This window comes from Tachysurus fulvidraco, chromosome 22 (genome assembly GCF_022655615.1).
Source record: "Tachysurus fulvidraco isolate hzauxx_2018 chromosome 22, HZAU_PFXX_2.0, whole genome shotgun sequence".
In the NCBI taxonomy this organism is placed as follows: Eukaryota; Metazoa; Chordata; class Actinopteri; order Siluriformes; family Bagridae; genus Tachysurus; species Tachysurus fulvidraco.
In genome coordinates this window covers 2,512,007-2,537,099 of record NC_062539.1, presented here as the reverse complement: position 1 = coordinate 2,537,099, position 25,093 = coordinate 2,512,007, and the positions used below count along the sequence as shown (strand labels likewise).

Below are 25,093 nucleotides of genomic sequence, written 5' to 3'. Positions count from 1 at the left end.
ATAAATTTTTTCATTCATAAAGTGTTCACCAACGGAACATTGTGAATCATTGAGCTTTTGAGGTTTGGATTAAACCTATTAGATTTGAGTGACCAGTAAAACTTGTGACATTTTGGAAGAAACAAATCAGCAAGATAAACTGTACGTAAACACTGACTCATGACTCTGAAACTTGAGATCATCTCAAATCAGTCCCATTATCTGAGATATGCTCCCTGCAAGCCCAGACAATATTACACACATTAATTCATATCACAAGCAGCTGTTTTCCTGCACATACATCTATACGCTTCAGCGTGTCTGATGCCGAAGGAGTATATTAAACAAATGAAGCTCCATGATGGAAAGGAATTTCAGCTTTAGAGATTCAGTAAGAAAAAGCAGACGAAGTACAGTACAACAACAAACAGAAAGTTCTCACAGATTTCAGACTTGATCTGGAGCAGTGAGAAATTTAATCAGGGAAGCGATATGGATCAGGCTTAGGGCTTTGCACAAAACCTTTTATCCATAGCATATTATTTGATCATTTATGTTCCAAACACATGTCCCATTTGGCTGCAAATATGATATCTGTATTCCATATAATGGAATATTAAACATAATACATGTTATTTTCCAAACTTATTCAGATCCAGTCCTAAGAATGTGTTGTCTCCTACTCTAGATTGTACAATATTCTGGAATTTCATCATTTAAGACATTTCATGTTTATTCCTTTTTTATTTCGATATAAGTTAATAGTTCCGATATTAAATATTTTAGAGGCATTAAAGTGGTTTTGTTCACTGTTTAAGCTCTTGTTTAGCTTACTAGTAAACTCGGTTTGACTTGAGTAAATCAAAAACATAATTGCAGTTAAGCTTTCATTTTAAAATGTATAGAAAAGATTTATATGGCTTTTTAAATTAATTATTTAACTACTTTCAATATGCTGTACGGTGATGACTTACTGTGATTAAAACAGCATTCATATATCTCGTGCCTTATATGTAAGTACATAATGCATGAGATAAGTTAATGCTGTATTAACATCCTAGTAATCCTAGATGGCGCTCAGGTGCATTATGGGTATTACTGGGGGCAATTGTGGTGGAAGAGAGCATATAATGGTGATCAGGGTAATCAGAATCATATTGGCATGTTCTAATGTATAATGAATATTTTCTATCTCTGCAAAGTTCTTTTAAAGAATCTGGTGTGTTTCAGCACTAAAAATGGCTAAGAAACACCTACTTTCACAGAAACAAGTTTGACTGACACAAAAAAACCCCCAGATAATTCTGTTTACTCATATCCAACAGCAAAACGGTTAGAAGTTTGGATTGAATTAAAGATTGTAGGTCCAGTCGCTATATTCCACTTTGGAAAGTGCTCAGTGGAAACCAATGCATATATAAGGGCTTTAACAGGAAAGTGTCGAAGATCTTAAGGTCTGACTCTGAGACTAGATTCTGCTTTCGGAAATGACAGGAATAACACAGTTAAGAAACAAAAAGACATTTATTTATGCGGCAAAGTGTTAAAGAGACTATCAAATGAGGTTGGAAGCCGAGCACTTAACGATTTTGCTCAACAGTGTCTCTGTGACAGCCCTGAGATTTAAACTCACTTCCTTCCAGTCACTAGAACCTTAATCTTTAAGCTACCATGTGCTATCTTCAACTGTATACTCACACAGACAAGCTTGGGAAATATTATATACTCGTCTTAATGCAATCTACTTATACAGTGGTTTGTCACGCCATGCGTTTTTAATTAACTAAGTAAATTCATCTCTATCATTCAACACGTGTGAATATGACAAAAACACTAAGATTATAAACACAAATAAAACCAGCTTCATATTTGTTTTGTGTGCACAAAGCTTCAATGCACCCGAAGGTAAGATAACGCAGTAATGACTTTGTTGGTTGTTACAGTAGGAAGCTCAGTCTGGGAAAAAAAATAAAATGAAGGTATGGTGTTAGGGCTTCAGTGATGGGTACAAACCTCAGGACTGAACCGTTTCGCTCATCATTCCAGCATGTTTAGGGAGTGTCCAGGGTTGCTAGATTTTGCAGGATTATTTAGCGAATAATTATTTTCTACTTAATTCCGATCCTTGATCCTGATTTTTTTCACTTGAACATTACTTTAAGTCATTATTACATGCTGGATGTTTCTTAATACTGATGTTAATATGCATTAATATGTACGGAAGAGAAAATGGAAATTTTTGTAGCTAATCGTGAGAAACATTTTTATTTTTGACAACTTTCTAGCCCAAATAACACACACATATACTAATGTCACATGCAAGCAGCAAAGAATTCCAATTATTATAGATTTACACAAGTTTAAATATTTTTTCAGTAGCTAATTCGTAAATCGTGTGTCAGGCTAACAGGCTAATATAAACCTTTGCTCTAAATATTAGGCGCACACTCAAATAAAATTTAATTTACAAAAATTTCCTATGAATGCCAACACAACAAAAAAAATAAGAACTGGGAAAAAACGATTACATGCTACTAGTTAACGAGTTAAGATTCATTTAGATTCAAGCAACAGATTCAAAAGCAGGGAAAAGTGTTTTCTAATATATTTAATTAACTTGCCCTGTATTGTTGCTTTTTAAATAAAAACAGGTCCCTAACTGCAGACATTCAGACCCCTGTGGAGACTTCCTGTCCCTCCTATTTGATCTAGTCTCATTCCCCATCCCCCAATCTACCTGCATTAGCCTAAATGCGCTAATCCTTTTCCCTCCCTTTTTTCGTACTCTTCTTCTCCCCCTTTACAGACTTACCACACATGATTTATCAGATCATTTCTCAGTAAAGTTTAACACGAATACATAAAAAATCACAAAATATTAATAATACTACTACAAAACCGTATTATCTCAACTTACCTCAGTTATATACATAATATTACACCCTCACATGCTAATCACAAGAGATTAGCGATATACAGCTGAACAATTTTCTTCTGAATAAACGTTATTTTATGAGCCTATTTTGTCTCTCGCTCTGTCCAGGAGAGCCATAAACTTCTCGTGGTGCATAATTTCATTGTCAAGATCAGTACTGTAAACTCTGTGTATTGGTTCATTAACTGTGATATAAAGCATGGACAGTCAGTGACTAGTAGAGACACACTCTGGAGACAAGCGCTGGCATTGTTCCATGTGCGTCAGATTAAATGCACCATTGTGGCTGGATGTGTAGCCTCCAGTCGATCAACAATCCAAGACTCATTAGCATACCGGCTTAAGAGTGAGGACGCTGAAGATGGTTTCTACAGAAACTAATGCAGAGGTGCGCTCTGGTTATCATCAAGAGGTGTTATTGTAAAGATGTAACATGACGGATAATAAAAATTCAACTTTCTCAACACTATAACAGAACTTTAACCTCTGAGCTAGCAGTGGCATTGGTAGCCATAGCTGCTTACCACTAAACCCACATGCACACACATAAACCCAGACGGTCAGGTCACAACACAAGGCCAGGTGTCTTTCTCATGTACCGCATGACCGGAGTCTCTCCTATCTGATTAAATATTAATTATATCTTTACTTAGTAAGGAGCCTGTTGCAGGTCTCTCCAAAACAACATTCACATAATACTGTCAGTTGTGTCCCACAATTTGCTACTGGCTATAAAGGTAATATTTCAGTGCTGTGTTTGATTCTTACAAGTTATGAATGTTCTTGTGCAACATTTCAGTACGTGTGGAAAAAAAAACACAAGTGAAAGAGACAAGTGAAAGGGTTTAGTGAATTAATCATGAGTGAGAGTTAACACGTGCGAGAGAGAGAGAGAGAGAGAGAGAGAGAGAGAGAGAGAGAGAGAGAGAGGGAGAGAGAGAGAGAATTAAAAATCAAAAACAAACCAGCAAATACATTGTCATTTCTTGTCACATTTGCTCTAGTGGAATTTCACCAGGTCAATGTGAGCAATCAGAGCTTTGGAAAGAACCCAAACGACCGGTTGGACTTTCACCTGAGTAATTCATTTAAGTTTACATGTGAAATATCCAAATCCTGGCATATCTTAATATTTGAAATCACTTTGAACAAAAAGTTACAGAAAAATGATAGACTGAATAGATGGAATCAGCATAATTCATCGTCATCATTCATAGCACAATCAAAACCTCTAAATTTGGCAAATAAATGAAAGTTAAGCAACAACTTACAACATAATTTGCCCTGCATAAGAACAGCACAAAAAACGCCCCTACTTGGCTTTATATAACATCTGGCTCTATAATCCTCTGTATCATGTTGGAGGCTCTGTATTACATTAGACAGAACATCTGGAAAAATGGTATCTCTATGAACAAATATCATTTACTTTTTCAAGTATACTTGAATGTGACCCATTATTTGTTTTCGTGTGGTAATTTGTACCATTAACTGAATATTCGTTCCCTTGATTTACTTTATACCCCATGTAGGTTGTATTAATAATAGGAAACTGGAAAAAAAAAACAGGATGTTGCTCATAAATTACTCTAATAAAATCAAACGCTAGTAAGACACATTAGGCCCTATTATATCTTTCTTTGCACTGTAGCGTCCTCTTGTGGTCAAACTGGGTAACACACAAAGGACTTTTCATACTGAGAAACTGCATGTTTTTTTCCCCCCCACTACTCTTTCCCCCCTGTAATTATTAGAATATGTAAAGTTGAACAATGTAGGAACTCTTAAAATGTAATAAAAATAATAGCTTAGTAATGATATCAGATTCTGATTATATTGTAAGGTATTCATTTAAAAATCAGTCATTCCGAGTATGTATCAAACAATTAAGAGAATATATAGTTTATATATATTAAATATATGTATAAATATCATAATCAGATCATAATATATAAAATATACTTTATATATTTTAAAATATATTATAAAATGTATTTTATAATATAAATTATATAAATAAATAATATATATATACAGAGTATCACCATTTACTGTTCATAAGTAACATTTAATGCTTCCATAAATGTAGCATTAATCAATATTCACATAGATAGCTTTAAATTTGTTTAGTTATCAGTGTGTGTGTGTGTGTGTGTGTGTGTGTGTGTGTGTGTGTGTGTGTGTGTGTGTGTGCCTCACATCACAGATGGTGCTCAGATCAAGTGAGCATGTTAAAAAAAAGGGCTAAAATAATATAACATGATAGAAAAATTCACTAGAAAATTTATTTGCAGAAGTTATTTTTAATTATTTAAAGATATTTACTACCATCTAGTGTCATCTTTATGGCATCACATGCAAGACTCTACTGTACATTAACACAGCTGGATCAAGGAGGCCTTCAGATTTAACATTTTAATCATAAGATAATAAAGTTGTTTTTTTTAATGACTGCATGCACAATGTCCTCGAGGCTCTTTCAGCTTGAACTTATAAATCAAGTCAATTTTTCTATCATCTACTAAAAATGCTATTGCAAAAGAATCTCCAAGGCAACATTGCAACATGGCTTCACATATAGTGCAAATAGTATAAGCGCAAGACAAATACTACCGTTCTCATAAATACAATAAATGTGCATTATAATAATATTTACCTGCTCTAGATTAAAATTCAAACACAAGACTAAGTTTATGGCATATGCCCCTTTAATCCGCTACATTGTTTTTGTTTGAATATTCAGCTACATACACTTAAAACAGCAAAAACTACTAAAGTAATTATCCTAGCATGTGGTCCTGGGTTTGACATTTCCATTTAAATACACTGATATGCAAAGTGAAAGAGGTGTAAAGACCTGATAGCTCTTTCTTTAGTATTGTCATGTATGCGTGCTAGGAAAAGTCACAGCCAAAGACACAAAGACGGCCATCTCAGCAGCACTCAATAATTACTGCTCATCACAGCAGGAGGCTTAGTCATATTCACAATCCTAAATGGTGATGTGTTGGACAGAAAGTGCACTGTAAATTGTTGTACTCAATACCTAGTCCACTTAGTATGGAACGTACGGGATTAAACCAAAAACATTCGAAGGGACAACAAAAAGAACAATTGATTGTTGTGACTTTCTTTTTCTTATTATTGCTTGTTATGAAGAATTATGATTTTCAACTGTAAAATAAATCCATGTCCATCCAAAAATCCACTGGCAATGTACACATAGTTCACTACAGAAAGTGCAGAGGCTATGCAGTGCACTTAAATAGTAAAGTGCCAATTGGAACTTGGCCAAAAACAGGCCATAACACAGAGCTGCAAGTTTCATTACAGTACTCTGAGTATCCTAATTAATATTAACACTTTTACTTCATTAGATTAGAGAAGCAAATGCAAGTGCATGGTCAAGGCCAAAGCCATGTTTGTTAATCCACAGTGATACATTGGGTAAATAAAGTTAATCTCAGTTCATTTGATGTTTAATACTGACAGGCTCAATAGTTTTAGTGCCTGAATGAATAGTAATAGCTCAGCTACAATTAGAAAAGCTGATCTATTTACAAAAAACTGCACCGGGGCAAATATTTTAAGACCTTAAATATTGCATGCCAACTTAGTTCGTATTTTTGAGGCGTTGATGTTCAGCCAAAAACAGCCTACATGTAGCTACTGTTGAGACTATGGCTTTGTTACATTAAGTTTTATTAACTTCATTATAGGGGCGATACATGGTCAAGGCATGCTGTGCTAAATATAGAGGATAAACATATTTCCTGAGACCACACAGGTATCATGATACCAAGAAAGCAGCAAGTAACTTTTATATATGGAGTTTTCTGAATAAATAGTTAATCAGATGAACAATTAAAAACAGCTAGATACTCTGTTTAAAATACTAATATTTATAGATCTATTTTTTAGCAGCTTGGCATATTGGCAAAGGAGTTCAGTATCTTTATGGGGCTTCAATCAAAGGGTTATTCAATCAAAAATACAAATCATTAGAGAAGAGACAACTAATATACAGAAAAGAAAAAGGACTAGGCCAAATTAGAGTCAACATTACATGTAGCACCATGTTATGACCATCAAATGGTGCTATAACAATCATTATTTTATTTGTTAGTCATTTTAAAAAGGTTTTAAATATGTTTTAGTAGGTTTGGTGTCTCAATGACGAGTAGAATCCCAACTAACTCTGACTAATATTGTGATAAAGCACGAGCATGTGCGCATGCGCAGAAAACACGTGCTTTCTTTTCCCTTTACACTTTAAATACAGCTCCAGGGCCTTGTTGACCTCGTTATATATCATCAATTACTTGTTATCTAAGAGTCTGCATTCTGGAATGCATATTTCATGTATAATTGTCGTGTTATAACCTTTATTATTCAGGTGTGCATTTATTCTTTGTGTTGCCGATGAGGAACAAAGGCGCCATGACAGGACTCAGGACTTTGGCGCGCGACACAAAATGGCGGCGCGACACGAGAAATGAAACCCGAGCCAACAATAGCGGGCGAAAACGAAAACGTGGAGACGGGAGTCGCTATGGATCGCGGATTTGACTGCATTAAAATCTTTAATTCAAGGACAAAACAGCGTGCACGTGCATCAAGGGTTCAGTTGTACCCCAGCTAACCAGCACAAGTAACAAGACAAGTGCACAAATATACAGAGCTGCACATGTTTACTGTGCATTTGCAAAACAATAATATAATGCACTTATAGGAAAAGTGCATTTCTTATATGCAAGTATAATATCACGTTATATTTGCATAGAAGGAAATGAAACTGCTGCGGTTCCTTATTTACGTCTATATTGAAGTCACATAGGTATATCTATCCCTTATGTCACGTATCCCTTATGTCTTTCAAAGAAATATAGATATATTACTGTTCTAACTAATGCATGATTCATTTTGAGATCTAATCTGAGCTAAATGCAAGGTAAGAAAATTAAAAACAGACTTGCTGAAGACTTGCTTTAGTGGAAATGTTTGCCAAATTACTTTTTTTTTTTCAAAGTAAATGTAAATAAAATGTCTCTAGCTGCAATTCCCCATGTTTAAAGCAAATGATCCACAGCAAATTGTCCATTCCTTATTGAAAAAAGTAAACTAACTAATGTTAGATACATAAGAAAATAAGGCATTAAATAGCAGTGTTGCTTTTAAACCTGTGCACATTTTTCATATAGTTTTTAAAAAACCTATAGCTTTTTAATTTGCTATCTTATTAAAAAAAATACATGTTCACTGTCTTGCATATCATCTACTATTGTTTACAAGTCCTTAGGGAATATTACCATGCACATCTTTATCCTACCAGGACCAGATTAAAGGTTAAACAAAAGTCAACCTGTTAATGAAAGACAAGGAATGTGGCCTAAACAAGTGCACACAGTCTCATCCCAGACAAGCTCAGTTCCAAGAGTATGACCCATTCCTTCTCCTTTAATCTCATTATACGTGATCTTTTCTGTGCTGCACCTGTCAACCCAGACCGCATTATAATAACGGATTGGAATAGTCTAAGCGTCATTATCATGGATGAAAATGGACCTATTAAAAGTGCATGGTGATGAAATGCAGTCTCTGTTTCTGTTCATCTATTAAATGCTGTAGTAGTACTCCTTACACATGCTCAGAAATGTAACATGATCATTAAATTAGTAAATGTTTCTTTAATGAGGGTAGCACATTTCTTGTCAGCCCCTCCATAAGCCTACAAGTCTTATACCTTAAATGGGATTGCTCAGGGTGTGCTAAGGTGGGGGTTACGGTAGATGGAAAGGAGGTGGACCAAAGCATGAAGATAAAGGAGGAAGGGAGGAGTGAACTGTGAATGCTGTGGGAGGGCCAAGATCTGAAAAGTTGTATTTTTCCCCCCCCAAAGATAAAACATGTACTTTTAACACATTTAAGTTGAATAAATAAATCTGGAGCTTTTTCATTTAACAAAAAAGGGTATTTCGGAAAGTGCAAAAGTTATACATGATTTATCACTGATTTTATCGTAAACATTGTTGTTAGAAATGCGAACAATAACTCAATACTTTTGCATAAATCAAAGGAGATAGGTAAAATGCAGAATATGATTGGGCATCATAATAGACGTATACATTCAGAATACAGGTTTAGAAAAATGATTTTGATGAAGAAAATGATGAAAAGAATAAAAAAAAAAGGAGGGAAAAGTCTTTACAAAATAGTCCTTCCTGGCTGGCTTTGGTCTCCCTACAAGCGCCCTTCCCCCTTTGATTGTAACTCGATGCCCCTGGGAGCATGAGGGCCGAGTGCAGGAGGACCCTGCTGATCCGCTCATTAAATATGCATTATAATTAATGGGTAGCGAGACGACACGGAGGCCTCATAGTTCATTAACACAGTGTGATAAAATCATACCATTGTTTTAAATCTCAGATCTGAGCAACTGCCCCATACCTACGACCCTTACCTTTAATAAACAGAGTCCCTGGTTAATAAAGCTTACAGAAAAAAAAATAGAACTTTTTTATTATACATGAGAGCCACATTAGATAAATTAAAGAACTGAATGCAGTGGAGAGGTGTTGATGAGTAAAGCGTCCATAGAGGTCTACTGAACAAAGAGGTCAATGAGACAATTTATGGGGGTATCGGGAGGAAATGAATCGCTAGAGTACTAGTCCATGCTATGCTTTCACAAACTCTTGAAGAGAGGAGGGTGATTGAGTAATCAGGAGACCCTGGAGACCCTTCGTGCTCACCATCTGTGCCAGACACAGAGTAATTAGTGGGAGTAAACCTGATAAACACTCTCAAAACTGGCCAACACCGATAGAAGGGAGGTAAGACACTAAAGGCCAAGGGCATATAAAATAAATACATTTATACCAATGTACTTACTGTAATTATATTTTCAAATAATTTAGTGATATTTTAGTATTCAAAAGGACACTTGTGGTGCCTTAATTATGTTGCGTGCCTATATACATTCTGGTTCTTCCAACCTTAATGATAGGTAATAAATATAAATATATCAAAGAGAAAAATTCCACAGAATCTTCCACTTCTGCACAGTTATAGTTTTATACTTCATTTAATGTGGCCAACAGAAGCTTAAAGCTTCACTTAGCTTCATAAAAGTTGCGGGAGACTGTTTTGTTTGGCATATGGAAGACATTGTCTGAAGACACAAATGTCGGCACGTGCTAGCCGGCTGTAGGGTTGCCAGATCGTTTACCATTTGCTGGATACCCTATAAACAAGATCCAGGCAAAATCAGACTGGATATTTGCAGCACTTAAAGATGGTTTGTTAGCTAACAATGCAATTCAACATCTCTAATAAGAAATCCTAAATTAGGAGTTTATTGCTATGCAAACTGATAAAAAAAAAAAAAAACAGAACAAAACAATAAAAACATTTAACCCAGCTGACTGCCTTTTAAAACGACGTTTCCAGCCAGGTTAGGAAGTATTAGTATACTAATCCTAACAGAGTAAAAATTGGAGTCAATATGATTGTGATATGTTGTATAATAATTATTGACACATCTATAATCTGAGACTTTTTCACAATACGTTTATCATTAAATGTAACACTGTTGTATGGGAACTCTTCCAATCTGGCAACACAGCCTGGCAGCGGAGACGTTTCAGTTAATCGAGCAGCTTCTATGGGCTTTTCACAGAGGCCACGTGCCCAGAGGCCGATGTGCGGACATGATACAGTGCTGGCTGGGGCACGGCGTCTGTTTCCTCACACACAATGAAAACAGGAAGCACACACTGCCTCTCTGCACATACATGATAAAGCTGAGCTTCTTACAGTAACATTTGAAATCCAGACTAAAGGTTTCTGGCAGAAAAAACTTTTCAATAGTATGACCTAAATTATTTTTTTACTAGAAATGAGATATTAAAAATAGGATTTGTTGTTGTGTTTGATACATTGAGCTTTCTCATTATTGAAACAACAACAAGGCCCGTTATATCCCTGTAGAAAAATAACACAGAAATGTCTCTATGTTATCAATGTTAGGAATTTTTTTTTAAATAATGACTTTCTGCAATACAAAATTGTTAGCTGGTTAGTTACATGCTAGCAAACAAGCCTATGTTCTGTTACAGGTCATCATGAGTGAGTCTAGCTTTGGATTCATGTGTTGTTGTTTTTTTTCAATCAATCACTGTGCTGCTGTGTTATCATAGCTAGCTGTGTTAGCTATTTAGGAATCGTAGCATTACAATTCTTGGGAAATTCGTGTGAAATTTTGTGCTATTTTCAAGAAACTTTTTTTTTTAGTTTTGTTAAAGATACTCTATGTATAGGTGCTTAATGCAACTAAAATTTGATAAGTGATACAATTACAGTAACGTATTTCATGAAGCCAGCACAACAAGTCAGGTTTCAAATTTCCTAGCTAGGTGTGAAGCTCTGGCTAAAGTTTACACACACTACATTCCAGTTAGCATTCCTGTTCTTCCAGCTGTAGACAAAGGCATGAGTGTGCCTCGAGGCAGCTGAAAACAGTGAGAGAAAGCAGAATGCCTGGACTCAACAACAACAAAAAAAGCAGCGTACTTTCCCATGAATTCACCTCTGAGTCTTTCAGTGTGGTGACCCAATTATAGCACACTTCTCCAAGGCTTTTCTTAAATGCATGCCTTTAGACTTTAGTCTGCACTAAAAGATGACTAAAAAGCATTCCCTTGTAGGTACATGACCCCAAGTTTGTCTTCAGTAGGCAAACAGAGATGATTTGAATAACATGGAAAGACAGAAAAAGGAGCATCACTAAGCAAACTAGGGCAGGATATCTAAATCCCCTTTGACTATATAATGAGAGTGCCATAAAAAAGAAGCAGGTTAATTAAATCCATTCTGACTGCGTGTTGCACCAGTTTATCGATTCTTCTCCAGGGGACGAACCTCAACCTGGAAAAGCTATCAGGATGTGTTGCAACCTCTAACTTATCAAGGAGTGGCACTCAAACAATGCATATATGATAAAACATAAATCAAAGTCTACAGATACAACAACATGTGGTGAGCTACACAGAGAAATCCTATAACAAGCTGGTTCTTGTACTAAAATCTCAGCCTGAGCTTTTTTTACACAGAAGTGCAAATTCGATTTGATCCTTAAACTGGATTTATAAAATGAGTGTCCACATTGCAAACCAAATCTGGTTTGTTTTGTCACAAAATCTCCAAGATCAAGACTTCTGTGAGCATTTGCCAGGCCACCCTGTTTCAGAAATCCTAATTAAAGTAGATCTCAAGCCTCATCCAATACTCAAGGGACACAAACCCACCAAGCGTAAATAAGATCAGATCCAGATATCATTTAGGATTTTTTTCTAGCATAGGCAGCCAGATTTGATCCAAATTTATATTTGGCAAAATCTGACCATATTGTGACTCTTGAGTACTACACAGAATCTGTTATTAGATTAGAAAAATAAAAATGAAAGTGTACAGATTTAGATCTAGTTCTACTTCAAGAAGTAATTCTAGTTTAAACACACCTGTCTCTCCAAACCACTTTTGGCAACTAAAAACATGCCTTAATAACGCGTCATACACATGTCAGAAAAACAATTCTGATGCGGCAGTCTCATCTTTATAAAACTACAAAATAAAGAACAACACGAGAAATTAGTGTGTGAATGCCATAACCTGGCTGTCTCAGTTATCCGTAACATACAGCTAGAGATTATAATTGTTACTCCTTAGGCTGATAATTAGCTGATTATCTCCCGGGCTGAGATGGCTGGATCCTCTCTGCTCTTTCAGAAATGCAAGACACAAATAGCAACTTGTAATTTAGAGCTTGACCCTCCTGTGTAACCCAAATGAGGATGAGGTTCCCTTTGAGTCTGGTTCTTCTCATGGTTTCTTCCTCTTCCATATAAGGGAGTTTTTCCTCACCACAGTCACCTCAGGCTTGTTTATTAGGGATAAATACAAACACATAAATCTTTGCATAAATCTTTGTGTAATGTTAACCTTTTTGTACTTTTTGCGATATTTTTCTATAAAGCTGCTTTGAAACAATGTCCATCGTTTAGAATGCTATACAAATAAATTTGAATTGAGCTGAATAATGTTTTTGTGACACATTTATTTACACTCTCTCAAATCACAGGCTCTTATGTAACTTATTGGATTAACCTCTACTTTAGACATTTGGGAGACGCCCAGTGTGGAAATGAATGGGTTGGCATTCTCAAAGTCAGTTCACCTGAAACAAACCTGTTATGCTACACTGACACATTTTCTATTCATTTCATTTTGAAACAGTTTGACAAAGGAAAGAAAATAAGAAACAGACAGGTTTAAAGATAGAAAAGTAAAACATGTCATTTGATGTCACAAACAGATTATATATGGCACACATTATCCATATTTTGCAAAATTCTATATAGATCAACTGGAAAATTTATTTTATACTAAAAGCAGCATTTTAAATTAAAATTTGTAATCCAGCATATTTGTCTTGAAAATTGTGAGGCAGTTTTAAGATAATGACTTTTTCTTTTTTACATGACTACAAAGTTTCTTTGCTCTTGAATGAGGTAAAATTAAATGGGTTGAGGGTTTTAATTTTTGTAGTAGAATAAGCAAATGAACAGCATGTTAGTTAGCACCCATGTGAATGCGACAATAACATTAATGACATGCTAATGATTGCCTATATATTATCTCATTTTTCAGAATAACTCTAATCTATAATCTACAACATGTGACCGGTGGAATATTCCAAATGATTCATGGGGTGACTGTGTCCATAGCAGGATTAAGTGAGTCTGAAATAAAACGTACATGTTGTGTGCATCATGTAATCTTTGAAGGATTCACAAATAATAAAACATTATGTTTAGTATTTTAATGATTATTTTTAAAGTTAGAGTGTAGTTATATAGTAAGTATGCATGGACAAAATGCTATCAATTTTGTTTGGTTGATTCATTCAGGGAAATGTGGTTTTAACCTTTACTTTACACACATATTTGTTACTGTAATATCAGTTATCATTTTGAAGCCAGGTGACTGCAGTCACACACACGCTGCAGAGAGAGCATCATGACTTTGAAGTAGGTCACACGCTTTTCACTCTTTAAATTATTTATTTATTCTTGGAAAATGCTAAATAACCAGAAAGTACTGCTGTCCAAAAATAGACACCTTTGTAAATAACACCTTTGTGCTACTGTAACCTGCTAATCTCCGGGCAAATCTCCATGATCTCCCATCCTGCAGTGAGGTCAGCGTATCCATAGCAACACTGCAGCTGAGAGAGAATTTGGACTGTGCTCCTATATATATATTAGTATATATATATATATATGCTTTAACAAAGTAAGAAATAAAACATGACAAGGCGTGCTGTTATAGGAAAATAAACAACAATGGGATGGTGAGATTTCTTGATTGTTTATTTTCCTATAACAGCACGCTAAAAATCTAAAAATCTATTTTTAGAACAATTTAATAATAATAATAATAATAATAATAATAATAAATAAATGGAAAACAAAGATTAATTGTAAACAAGCAATTCTTACAGACTTATTCATAATCATAACTAAAATATGATGATTGTTACAGCATAATTTTGTCCTTGTTATTTAAGTAATAATGTACTAATACTAAAATTAGTATTATTTGTACCATACTATTATTTATCATTCTGTTGTACTGAATGACAGACTAAATTCCATTAGATTCAAATGACTAAAGGCTTTTTATAAGAAGTTTTATTCGAATGAGTTTTGTGCGTGTGTTTATATGTACTAAAAGTATATAATGTAACATTTTACATTTATTACACTATTACACTATTACACTTATACACAACTTGTAAAATAAAGATTTTTAATAATAACTACTTAGTAATTATACCACAGTACTGAAGTATGAATGCTCTTTTGGTGAAGTTGTTTTAAGTAGTTTGAAATCCCTATATCCCAGCCAGTCCTTTTCTTTCCCATATGTACTTTTGGCCTGCATTCAAAAAATGCCGCTGGATTCTATAGGCTGAATCTACCGGAGGAGGCGTGGTTTCTACGGCAATGCCGCCCCTAAACAATCCCCTCCCCCTATATGAATATTAATGAGCTGATAGCAGCGCCCAACCCCCTCTGCAGATCTCCCGGTGCGGAGGAGAGCTTTTTATAGAGGAGATATTTTTTATATAACCGAGAGAACCCGTTTCTCACAGGATCGTGCTGAGACACGCGTTTAATCAGAACACACACACACATATATATATACACACATACACATACTGTACATACACACACACACACACTTCTCTTTTGAAAAACACATAGCACTGTAGCAAACAGCGTCACCATAAACTACACTATATATATATACGATAATATACACTTTTAACCCGCCATTTTATACGGATGTATTATTTTATTGGACAATGTGCATGTTTAGCATGATTTTCCAAAGTCCCCTTCTCTTTCTTTAAAGACGTTTAAGGGCCTGAATTAGTGACTGTATTTGGCGCCACCTCCTGGACAAAGTAATGAACTAAAACCTCTACTGAATTAGTCCTATAGCTGAGGAGCTGAGGAGCTGAGGGTTAGTGGCACTGATCTGAGACCCAGTATCCCCAATGGGCTTATTGCAAATATTGGATCTTGTAACAAATGGCGAAAACTAGATTATGTAAAAAGTTCACATATAAAAGATCCTGCTTTTTATTTTTGCTAAGGCTTTGCTGTTACATGACAGTTCCACTATAAAAATGATTGTCTTTTACATATAATGATGTAATAACTGCCTGTCAGACATTCCCTCTTTCCTGGTCACCCTTGAACCCATCTATATACTTAACTACCTGGATTTTCCCCTTAAGTATTAAAAGAATTATTTAATAAACGTTGGATGACTCAAACTCCAGATTAGTATCTATCCTTGCTTCTATAACATTCCATGATTTTCAGTACACCAAAGGAACAAAAAGAGCCAGTTAGTCTGAAAAAATCAAAATATTTATTGAGACCTCTTCTGAGTGTTTGAATTGTGTCAGATTACACATCACAGAGGAGCCCACTGGTCCCTGAGCACAGGAAAAACAGCAGGGACAAAAGCAAAGGATAAATCGAATGTGTAAATGGTAACTAACAGCTGAGTGGCCCTTATAAATATGATCAGATTAATGAAAACGTAGGTATGTATTTATAATACTATAACAGGTCTCAGACATATAAACAGTTAACACAACTTATCTCAATGCTTTGATCCGTCACACTGATACTATATCAATTCTTCATTAGACTATATTAAGCCACAAATTACAATGAAACTCTTATGTGACCTTCAAATCCTTTAATAGATTGGTGGTGTCTCAACCATGTGTGAAGTCTCCTTAAATGTGTGTATATATTTGTGTGTTTTAAAGGGCACTCAACCCCTTGCTGGAAAACCTGCCCTCTGAGACAGGCTCAGAGAGGTCAGTTTGTAGTAGATGTTAAATACAGGACAGACGATCAACACATGGAATGCACGCACTCCCGTGAGCCAACGCTTCTCATTTCCCCAAGGACAAACTGTAAAGCAGGAAACACACAACGTCCATCAGCACCATTATCATCATGAGAGACATTTAGAGCTGCACAATCAATCAGATATCTAAAATATTCAAACAACTGCTTAATTTTGTACATCTACTAAAACAATTGTAAAATCACATACATTGGATATTTTTTGCAGAAATTTATCGGTCATGAGCTTCTGCAATAAGTTGCAGATATCAGGAATAGCCTTTTTATACGTTGCAAATCACACTGCACGTCACGTTTTGTTTCAGGGCAGAGTAAAAAAAAATGCTTTTGTAATGTAATCGAGTATTGCTACTCTTTCTGTTGATTACGAGCTGTGTATTAAATAAAAGGGCTTGTAGGTGTCAAATTCACCCATCAGGTCAAGCTGTTCTTCTGAACCAATTAGAGCATGACGTGCACACATCATCGCTGCATGCTTACATAACTACTAAACCCAGAGAGAGGGAGAGAGAGAATTCGGCCTTGGCTATGGAAAGTTTATTTCTGTTATTAGAAAAAGCAGCAGTTCTACTAAAAAACAAATTTCTAAATGTTCCTTAACCAAGCAGCAAGTTTGTTGCCTCAGGGATTTCTGTCCGGTTTTGAAAAGCGTTTAAGCAATTAAAAAAACAAAAAAACAACACAACAAGAAAGAGCCTTACTTGTTGAAGGAGCTGTCCTGCAGGTTCAGCACTAGATTTTCTGCATTCAGGTATACTCTATTTTGCGAGGTCGCCACCTGCGAAACACACAATCGAAAGAATGTTTAACTTGAACACATCCAGATTTATCGGTTACCATGGCAATATATAAAGATAATCACAGATCAAGTTACAAGTATGCCTCGTACCGTCTTGGCGATGTTCTGGGCGGCTCGGATGCGTCTCAGTTTAAGGTAGCCAGGATTCTTTGTTACGGCTTGACCCAGCTGAAAAATGCAAATGCACACAACACACACACACACACACACACACAGTTCATCCTCCATTTCTGTCCCCATCAGCAGAGAACAAAGTGACCTGTGGCATGCAGCGTTACATCACATCAGGAAAAAAGAGGACAGACGTTGCAATATGAACAACTGCTTAGTTCCAGCAAATAACAACCTTGAAAAATGCTTATTTTGCATTAGATCTGTGAACAAGCTGTACAGTATTGCTGAGTGTTTATATACACACCTGCAGGAGGAACACAACAACAAAAAACAAACAACTTCTATACAACTAAATAATATTATATGTGCCTCAATGATGCACAGCAATGCTTCCATGGGTCTAATGACTGCGGTTCATACTGTATATATTATTTAGTCTTTATATGTAGCTACTATTTAGTAGCTACATATAAAGACTAAATAATATATACAGTATGAAGTATTTATAAGCCAGTTACATGAAGGAAATCTGCCCAGATTCAACCCCAAGCACATCTGCCTTTTTCTTTATGTACTTTCTGAATCAAGTATCTAAATGACTCAATTTTTATTGCCTATTTCACAGGATTCTGATTAATGTTATTGGTTAATAATACAGACCACATAACCATGCCTGTGCAAATCGTCATTACTGCATCAACAAACTGCCATCAACAAACATGGACTGTACCATTTTAGCAGCCTCAGCCTCTCCCTCAGCCTGGATGATCTTCTGCCTCTGGTCCTGCTTGGCCTTCTCTACGTAGAACTGAGCCCTCTGGGCTTCCTGCTGGGCTGAATATCAGCAAAGGACAATAATAAACACGTGTGAGATAATTCACGAAATTTATAAGCAATATAAAGACTGGAAAGTATGAAAGTGTTCTAACATTGTGCATTATAAGTCTTTGGTAATAACTTAAGCGTGCTGCATGGAAACAAGTGACAATGGTGCCTCCTAGTGGGTAATTGGTGTAAGCAAAGGCAGTTTTCATTTTAAATCATTTATGTACTGAAGTGTATAACAAACAAGTTCTAAACCCAGCAAAGGTAGCAAGACCATGTTATCATCTGAAGGAATACATTACTTCACAGTACGGTTATACTGTGTTTGTGTCAGGATGGAAAACCGCCTTGTTTTCCAGGTTTAGTGTGTGGTGCAATACATCATCTATAAATTATCAGGAAATTTAAGTAAAGAAAATTTCCATTTCAATAATTTAATTTTCTTTGGATACACAGCACGGTTGATGTAGTAAGCATCTAGGTCAGAAACGATTCCCACTCACAGGTAAAACATGAACTGTTTTTCCATTTGGAAGTTTTTCCGTATATGACATTATGGCCACAGACATCATCACAGTCTGATCAGAGTAGAGAAATTTCTCACCTTTTAACCGAGTTTCAGGCGTGTCCTAGCAAGCCAGAGTGATTTATTTATATATTTTGAACACAACTCTGTATATAGTCTAATAGTTTGTGTCATTAAGTTGAATCAGAACAGGTTCAGTCAAATGGAAGTAAGACCCATGGCTTTTGAGTTCATCAAATGATTTAAAATCTCTAGACATTCTATAGCCATAGCATCACATAACCACACTGTCCGTCTTCAAAACAAAACTTCTGCTGAGGACTTAATCGGGAAAAATGACTTGCTACATCTATTAAAGCTATTTGTTATCCTAAAACCAGTAAAACCGCTATACTAAGCTTACTTACCGACTTGCTTGGCTTCTACAGCAGCTGTATACTCCTTGCTGAAACTGAGCTCTGTAATGGCCACATCATCCAGAATGATGTTGAAGTCTTTAGCTCTCTCTATCAGCTCCCTGCGGATCAGCAGAGACACCTAAACACCAAGGCGGGACAATAAAAGACGACAAAGATGAGTGCATTCAAAGCAAAATACAGTGTGTCTCCAATGCACATAGCACATGCATGTATGTTGGTAAGTATGAGCTAGCAAACTACCTGAGCTCTCTGTGTGATGAGCTGTGAGGCGTTGAACTTGGCTACGACGCTCTTCAGGACCTCGTTGACGATGGAGGGCAGCACCCGCTCGTCATAGTCCTGGCCGAGGTGTTGGTACAGGTAGGGCAGGTTAGAGGCCACGGGGCGAGACAGCACCCGCAGTGAGAGGCTCACCATCTGAAGATCTGTGAGCAAACAGAAACATTACTAATTAGCATTACTAACGTTACTATGTAAAGTTAGGACACTGATGTCTCACTGATGCTTTGCTGTCTTCGCTGCCTGTAATCTTCATGCAGTTCTGCTCTAACATGTACATTCTGTATTAACGCTATATATTTAGTAACGTAAATATACACATAGAACTGTTCTACATACAATGTACAATATTATATACAGTAAACGCACATATTGTACGCACATTTATTTATATCTTTACACTTATTGTACCTTGCGAAAGTATTCGGCCCCCTTGAACTTTGCGACCTTTTGACACATTTCAGGCTTCAAACATAATGATATGAAACTGTAATTTTTTGTGAAGAATCAACAACAAGTGGGACACAATCATGAAGTGGAATGAAATTTATTGGATATTTCAAACTAACAAATCAAAAACTGAAAAATTGGGCGTGCAAAATTATTCGGCCCCCTTAAGTTAATACTTTGTAGCGCCAACTTTTGCTGCGATCACAGCTGTAAGTCGCTTGGGGTAGGTCTCTATCAGTTTTGCACATCGAGAGACTGAAATTTTTGCCCATTCCTCCTTGCAGAACAGCTCGAGCTCGTGAGGTTGGATGGAGAGCATTTGTGAACAGCAGTTTTCAGTTCTTTCCACAGATTCTTGATTGGATTTAGGTCTGGACTTTGACTTGGCCATTCTTACACCTGGATATGTTTATTTTTGAACCATTCCATTGTAGATTTTGCTTAATGTGTTGGATCATTGTCTTGTTGGAAGACAAATCTCCGTCTCAGTCTCAGGTCTTTTGCAGACTCCATCAGGTTTTCTTCCAGAATGGTCCTGTATTTGGCTCCATCCATTTTCCATCAATTTTAACCATCTTCCCTGTCCCTGCTGAAGAAAAGCAGGCCCAAACCACGATGAAGAAAAGCAGGCCCAAACCATGTTTGACAGTGGGGATTGTGTGTTCAGGGTGATGAGCTGTGTTGCTTTTACGCCAAACATAACGTTTTGCATTGTTGCCAAAAAGTTCGATTTTGGTTTCATCTGACCAGAGCACCTTCTTCCACATGTTTGGTGTGTCTCCCAGGTGGCTTGTGGCAAACTTTAAACGACACTTTTTATGGATATCTTTAAGAAATGGCTTTCTTCTTGCCACTCTTCCATAAAGGCCAGATTTGTGCAGTATACGACTGACTGTTGTCCTATGGACAGAGTCTCCCACCTCAGCTGTAGATCTCTGCAGTTCATCCAGAGTGATCATGGGCCTCTTGGCTGCATCTCTGATCAGTCTTCTCCTTGTATGAGCTGAATGTTTAGAGGGACGGCCAGGTCTTGGTAGATTTGCAGTGGTCTGATACTCCTTCCATTTCAATATTATCGCTTGCACAGTGCTCCTTGGGATGTTTAAAGCTTGGGAAATCTTTTTGTATCCAAATCCGGCTTTAAACTTCTCCACAACAGTATCTCGGACCTGCCTGGTGTGTTCCTTGTTCTTCATGATGCTCTCTACGCTTTAAATGGACCTATGAGACTATCACAGTGCAGGTGCATTTATACGGAGACTTGATTACACACAGGTGGATTCTATTTATCATCATTAGTCATTTAGGTCAACATTGGATCATTCAGAGACCCACACTGAACTTCTGGAGAGAGTTTGCTGCACTGAAAACCACAAATTTACCTTTGCTTCCTGTGAGAGATGAAATCTTGCGAGGTCTAGCTCGGATGTCGTAAATTATCGGATACTGGAACCATGGTATCCTGGTAATGGAAATAAAATAAAGAATGATCACCAACTTACAGAATTCATTTCGATTTCTTGTATTTATTTTTTTTTTAAAGCCAAAAATGGATTCTTCATAAGATGCAATCATAAAACGACAAAAATGAACCGGCAACCCAGTGAATTGAGCGTAAATATGAAACCTGAAATGCAGCCCCTCTGCAAGCACTGTGTCCATCTGCATGCCTCCAATTCTGTTGAAGATGATAGCCCGCTGTCCACCTTCCACTGTAAGAACAATCAGACCATCAGTAGACAGGAAAATCAATGCCGTACAACCAAAATCTTTATGCATACTGATATCTAAACACCTGCATTAATAAAATCTGATGTATCTGAACAATAAGATCTTATGTACAGATCTAAATCTGGCAGATTACTGAAATTGCCAGACACAGGAACAGTTTCTTTCCCCAGACAATCACCCTGATCAACAATTCATCATAATTATATTCACTGCTTCTTATCATAAGTACTGCATTATCAGGACTGTCAGTCATCCCATCATCTGTATATATTACACACTACTGCTGCTGTATAATGCACAGAAAGCATAATATTGCACAAAATTTATTTTATTTGAAATTAAAATTTAATTTATTTTATTTTATTTTATTTATGTTATTTGCACTCCCACACTTTATGTACATACCTGATCGTTCATATTCCATATTCATATTTTATATATTTTATTCATTCTATATCCATATTTTATACTCATTCTGTCTATATTGTGTCTCATCGTCTGTGTTGTCTTGTATAGTTTGTATAGTATTGTGTATTTATGTCAGTACTTTTGAGTAACAAACAGCTGGAACCAAATTCCTTGTGTGTGTCAGCACACAGATTCTGATTTGTTATATTTCTATACATCATTCTGCCACAACACCAAAGACAAGTATCATAGCAAATAAGAGAGTAGTCTACATTACCTGTATAAGTAGCTTCTTTAACGCCGTAAGCCAGGGCTCCAGCACCAATAAGCAGTTTGACGCCGAGACCGGCTCCTCTTGGTCCGCCGGCAGACATCCGGCCGGCAATCTGCCTCAGCTGCTGCAGAAAACCCTGAGAAAGACAAAAAATTGGGGGAAACACAGGATTTAACCCTTTGGTGGTGAAATGGACAAGATATTGATTTATTAATAATAATAATAATAAAAAAATAATAATTATATATTATCTTGTACTGTTTCCTATTTGTTATTGTGCATTTCTGGATCTCCAGTTATATTAGAGGATTGGTTTCACTAAATTGCCCCTAGGTGTGAATAAGTGCATGTGTTATAGACAAGCGTATATACTGACTAGCCAACAGCATTCCTTGGATAGTTTCTATCTCCAGCATGAACCTGATCACAATAAAGTGTTCTCTGATGATGAATAAATGAATGCCACTAGATGCGAAGACATAGCTTGTCCTTGGTCTATGGCAGCTTCACAGGTCAGTGAAAGAAGATTTAAATACAAGTGCAGATTAACTTTAGTGAAATTTCTACACAAAGTGTTTATTATGCGGCTGAGATTCTCTAGCACATGCTGTCTCACATTTCAGTTGATTGCTGTTTTGCACAATACTTTACAATACCTCATGTAACTGCTGCTATAATACCAATGTGTTCATTATAGTATTTCCGCACATCATAATAATGTTTGAACAAAGACTACACTGTTTGTCTTTTTTCTTTTTGGTCTTTTGTCGAGCACTGCCTTTTTTTGTATTTTGTACAGCACCGTCTTTTTTGTCTTTTGTCCAGCACCATCTTTTTGTCTTTTGTTCAGCACTGTCTTTCTTTTTTTTTTGCCTGTTCTGCAGCACTGTCTTTTTTGTCTTTTGTCCAGCACTGTCTTTTTTCTTTCTGTCTTTTGTCCAGCACCGTCTTTCTTGTCTGTTGTCCAGCACCAGCTTTTTTGTCTTTTGTCCAGCACTGTCTTTTTTCTTTCTGTCTTTTGTCCAGCACTGTCTTTTTTCTTTCTGTCTTTTGTCCAGCACTGTCTTTTTTCTTTCTGTCTTTTGTCCAGCACTGTCTTTCTTGTCTGTTGTCCAGCACCGGCTTTTTTGTCTTTTGTCCTGCACTGTCTTTTTTCCAGCACTGTCTTTCTTGTCTGTTGTCCAGCATGGCTTTTTTGTCTTTTGTCCAGCACTGTCTTTTTTCTTTCTGTCTTTTGTCCAACACTGTCTTTCTTGTCTGTTGTCCAGCATGGTCTTTCTGTTTTTTTTGTCTGTTGTCCAGCACCATCCTTTTTTGTCTTTTGTCCAGTACCATCTTTGTCTTTTTTGTCTCTTGTCCAGCACTGTATTTTTTCTTTCTGTCTTTTGTCCAGCACTGTCTTTCTTGTCTGTTGTGCAGCACTGTCTTGTTTGTCTTTTGTCCAGCACTGTCTTTTTTCTTTCTGTCTTTTGTCCAGCACTGTCTTTCTTGTCTGTTGTCCAGCATGGTTTTTTTGTCTTTTGTCCAGCACTGTCTTTTTTCTTTCTGTCTTTTGTCCAGCACTGTCTTTCTTGTCTGTTGTCCAGCACGGTCTTTCTGTTTTTTTTTGTCTGTTGTTCAGCACCATCCTTTTTTGTCTTTTGTCCAGTACCATCTTTCTGTCTTTTTTGTCTCTTGTCCAGCACTGGCTCTCTGGTTTTTGTTCGGCACTGTCTTTATGTACACAGCACTGACACACTTTATGTATCTAGAAATAACTTACTAAGCCCTTTGCCCAATCTTTGTTCTATGTAGCACCATGATACTGGAGAAACATTGTGTCATGTCACTGTGTACTGTAACAGCTCTATATGTGGTTGTAATGACAATAAAAGCTTCTTGACTCTTTAATATGCCTCACGTGTCTTCTGTCGAGCTCGTGCGCATTTAGTTATTATTATTATTACTATTATTATTATTATGCTTCTGGATTCCAAGCCGTTACTTCCCAAACAAAATTAGTTTGAACCCAAATTCCAGAACTTCTGAAGCACAAACCCGACATGACGCGTGTTTTATTATTTATTTCCTCAGGAAGGTTCACGCGCCTCTCACCCTGTTAGCATAACGAGCTAACGTGCCTGCACGCGCACTTACACTCACGTGTATACTCACGTATTTATTCACGTCAAGACGCCCCGTTTCGTTCGGAACTGAATTACACAAGTACGTTTTCGAAACGTTTTATACGACTTTATATTCACGCAAAATGTCGGCTAAGATTCCAGCTAGTCAAGATCACAGGACACGTTCAAAGAAACGATCAAATAAATCAAAACACACTGATCACAAAGGCACCTAAACAGAATATACGTGTTATAAACGTTCTTAAAACGATTTTTAACGTAAAGAAAACTTACTCCAGGTTCTTTCCCAGACATGCTGCTTCTTCTGCTGCTCTCAACCTGACACTCCAAGGTCACGAGAAAACACTTCCGGTCTAATCAAGATGCACGACGGGAGTTGTAGTATGAACGACTGTGTACTGTGTCTATAAATCAGTCCAACAATACACGGATAATACACGAATAAATGATTTATTCGGCAAACCAGTAGGTCAGGACAGGTCATTAATTAAGAAAAAGTCAAACCCTGAAATACAGCTAAATGATACATAGGATCATATAACAGTATCAGAATCAGGTTTATTGGCCAAGTGCGTTCACACACACAAGGAATTCGGTTCCAGCTGTTTGTGACTCTCAATAGTACAGACATAAATAACACTATACTATACATTTAGCTTGGAATATACAAGACAATACAGACGATGTGATATAATAGACAGTATGAGTATTAAA

General features: G+C 36.5%; 1 protein-coding gene and 1 long non-coding RNA gene across 2 annotated transcripts; one reads left to right on the top strand and one right to left on the bottom strand.

Annotated features, from left to right (window-relative positions):
* Positions 1-9,644: 9,644 nt before the first annotated feature.
* On the top strand, positions 9,645-14,284 carry LOC125139939. The gene is made up of 3 exons (XR_007139104.1): positions 9,645-9,747; positions 13,622-13,707; positions 13,950-14,284. It is a non-coding gene; the product is annotated as an uncharacterized LOC125139939 (long non-coding RNA).
* A 1,618-nt stretch (positions 14,285-15,902) lies between these two features.
* On the bottom strand, positions 15,903-24,810 carry phb2a (prohibitin 2a). Its single transcript, XM_027158298.2, has 10 exons — positions 24,653-24,810; positions 22,257-22,389; positions 21,468-21,552; positions 21,223-21,302; positions 19,352-19,536; positions 19,100-19,229; positions 18,072-18,175; positions 17,318-17,395; positions 17,130-17,206; positions 15,903-16,473 (listed from the first exon to the last, which is right to left on the bottom strand). Exons 1-10 carry the CDS (start codon positions 24,671-24,673, stop codon positions 16,455-16,457), a joined length of 912 nt encoding a protein of 303 aa, XP_027014099.1. The 5' UTR covers positions 24,674-24,810; the 3' UTR covers positions 15,903-16,454.
* Positions 24,811-25,093: the final 283 nt, after the last annotated feature.

Bases quoted from the DNA above. Each gene is read 5' to 3' on its own strand.
- phb2a (XM_027158298.2), bottom strand. From the start codon at position 24,673: ATGTCTGGGAAAGAACCTGGA. The intron at 19,230-19,351 runs GTAGTTTGCTAG...CTTGGTGTTTAG, and splicing joins TCATCACACAGAGAGCTCAG to GTGTCTCTGCTGATCCGCAG. The intron at 17,396-18,071 runs GTACAGTCCATG...TGCATTTTTCAG, and splicing joins AGGCTGAGGCTGCTAAAATG to CTGGGTCAAGCCGTAACAAA.